This window comes from Mandrillus leucophaeus, unplaced genomic scaffold (genome assembly GCF_000951045.1).
Source record: "Mandrillus leucophaeus isolate KB7577 unplaced genomic scaffold, Mleu.le_1.0 Scaffold200, whole genome shotgun sequence".
Taxonomy (NCBI): domain Eukaryota; kingdom Metazoa; phylum Chordata; class Mammalia; order Primates; family Cercopithecidae; genus Mandrillus; species Mandrillus leucophaeus.
The window spans coordinates 1,489,142-1,490,959 of NW_012102033.1; the positions used below are offsets into that span (position 1 = coordinate 1,489,142).

Here is a 1,818-nt window from a genome sequence, read left to right on the forward strand (position 1 = left end):
CCTGTAGTGCCAACATTTTGGGAGGCCAAGGTGGGCGGATCTCTTGAGGTCAGGAGTTCGAGACCAGCCTTGCCAACGTGATGAAACCCCATCTCTACTAAAAGTACAAAAATTAGCCGGGTATGGTGGTGTGTGCCTGTAGTCCCAGCTACTCGGGAGGCTGAGGCAGGAGAATTGCTTGAACCCAGGAGGCAGAGGTTGCAGTGAGCGGAGATCGCACCACTGCACTCCAGCCTGGGCAACAAGAGTGAAACACAGTCTCAAAAAACAAAAAAACAAGAACCCCAAAACCCCTCAGGGAGAAGAATTTGAGCATCTCCTCCCATCTCCTCGGTCGGCACCAGATAATCATGAAACTTTCTCTGTTGCAAACCTTGCTGTCTCAGTGGCATGAGCCTGTTGCTCTGTTACTATGCTGCTGGTTTACAAACCTGTCAGTCCTGTAATGTTCACATCTACCTGGCACTGAGATGCATGAATGCCTGGACAAAACTGCCCTGCACTGTTTTCAGACCACTTCTTGCTCCAAATGAGAGGGCAGACTGGGTTTGCCTAGTGGAGATCCCGTTCACTGGGCAAGCACGTGGTGTAAAGGAACTATGCCAAGACTTTCTGTGAAATGGACACAAGCTTTGGTTTGCTGGGGTTCCGAAGCTGACGATGTGTGAATAGAAGAGCAACAGTGGTCCCTCTACTTTTCTCATCAATGCACTAAAACTCTGCCAAAAGGGCTCAGAACGACCCTTTTCCTGTGTACCATGTTCACCTACATAAGGATCCCCCAAAGTCTGTTTGATCACCAAGAGAATAAAAATGTAATGCATTAGTTGGGCGTGGTAGAGCACGCCTGTAATCCCAGATACTCAGGAGGCTGAGGCAGGAGAATTGCTTGAGCCCAGGAGGCGGAGGTTGCAGTGAGTCGTGATGGTGCCACTTCACTCCAGCCTGGGTGACAGGGTGAGACCCCATCTTCATGAAAAGAAAAATAAAGGCTGGGTGTGGTGGCTCACGCCTGTAATCCCAGCACTTCAGGAGGTCAAGGTGGGAGGATCACTTGAGGTCAGGAGTTCAAGACCAGCCCAGCCAACGTGGTGAAATCTGCCTCTACTAAAAATACAAACAAAAATTAGCCGGGTGTGGTGGTGTGCACCTGTATTCCCAGCTACTAGAGAGGCTAAGGCAAGAGAATTGCATGAACCCAGGAGGCAGAAGTTGCAGTGAGCTGAGATGATGCCACTGCACTCCAGCCTGGGAGATAGAGTGAGACCCTGTCTCAAAAAATAAAATAAAATAAAATAAAATAAAAATAATGCAACAAACTATTTCCAGTTTCATGGTGAACCCTACATCTACTACCTGGGGGACAACAGTTCTGTCTCTGGAATTTAACCCAGTTCCCATTTTCCAATGCACTTCCCAGAACACGGTTCCAAACTAGCACTGGTCCCATCACTGACTAAGTGCAGGAAGGGGGCCTCCTTACCTATGAATGCCAGGTTCCTAGAGTTCTCCAGCATCACATCTCTGTAGAGATTCCTCTGAGCTGGGTCCAGCAGGGTCCACTCCTCTTTGGTGAAGTTCACAGCCACGTCTGCGAAGGTCACTGAGTCCTAAAACAGCACATGCGGTTTGGCTCAGTGGGGTGTCCTGTTATCAGTTTGAACTGTGACCCCGTTCTCCACAAAAAAAGGTACATTGAGGTCTTAACCCTTGGTACCTGCAAAGGTGACCTGATTTGAGAACTAGAGTCTTTGCAGATGTCAATGAATTAAGATGAGGCTGTGGCCGGGCGCAGTGGCTCACACCTGTAATCCCAGC

General features: G+C 49.1%; 1 protein-coding gene across 1 annotated transcript in view; it reads right to left on the bottom strand.

The window, feature by feature from the left end:
• Window positions 1-1,818, bottom strand: part of ZNF114 (zinc finger protein 114) — a 29,026-nt gene that overhangs the window by 4,060 nt on the left and 23,148 nt on the right. Inside the window, exon 5 of the mRNA XM_011979388.1 lies at window positions 1,484-1,610. Coding sequence (XP_011834778.1) covers window positions 1,484-1,610 — 127 coding nt within the window. The remainder of the gene's footprint in view (window positions 1-1,483; window positions 1,611-1,818) is intronic.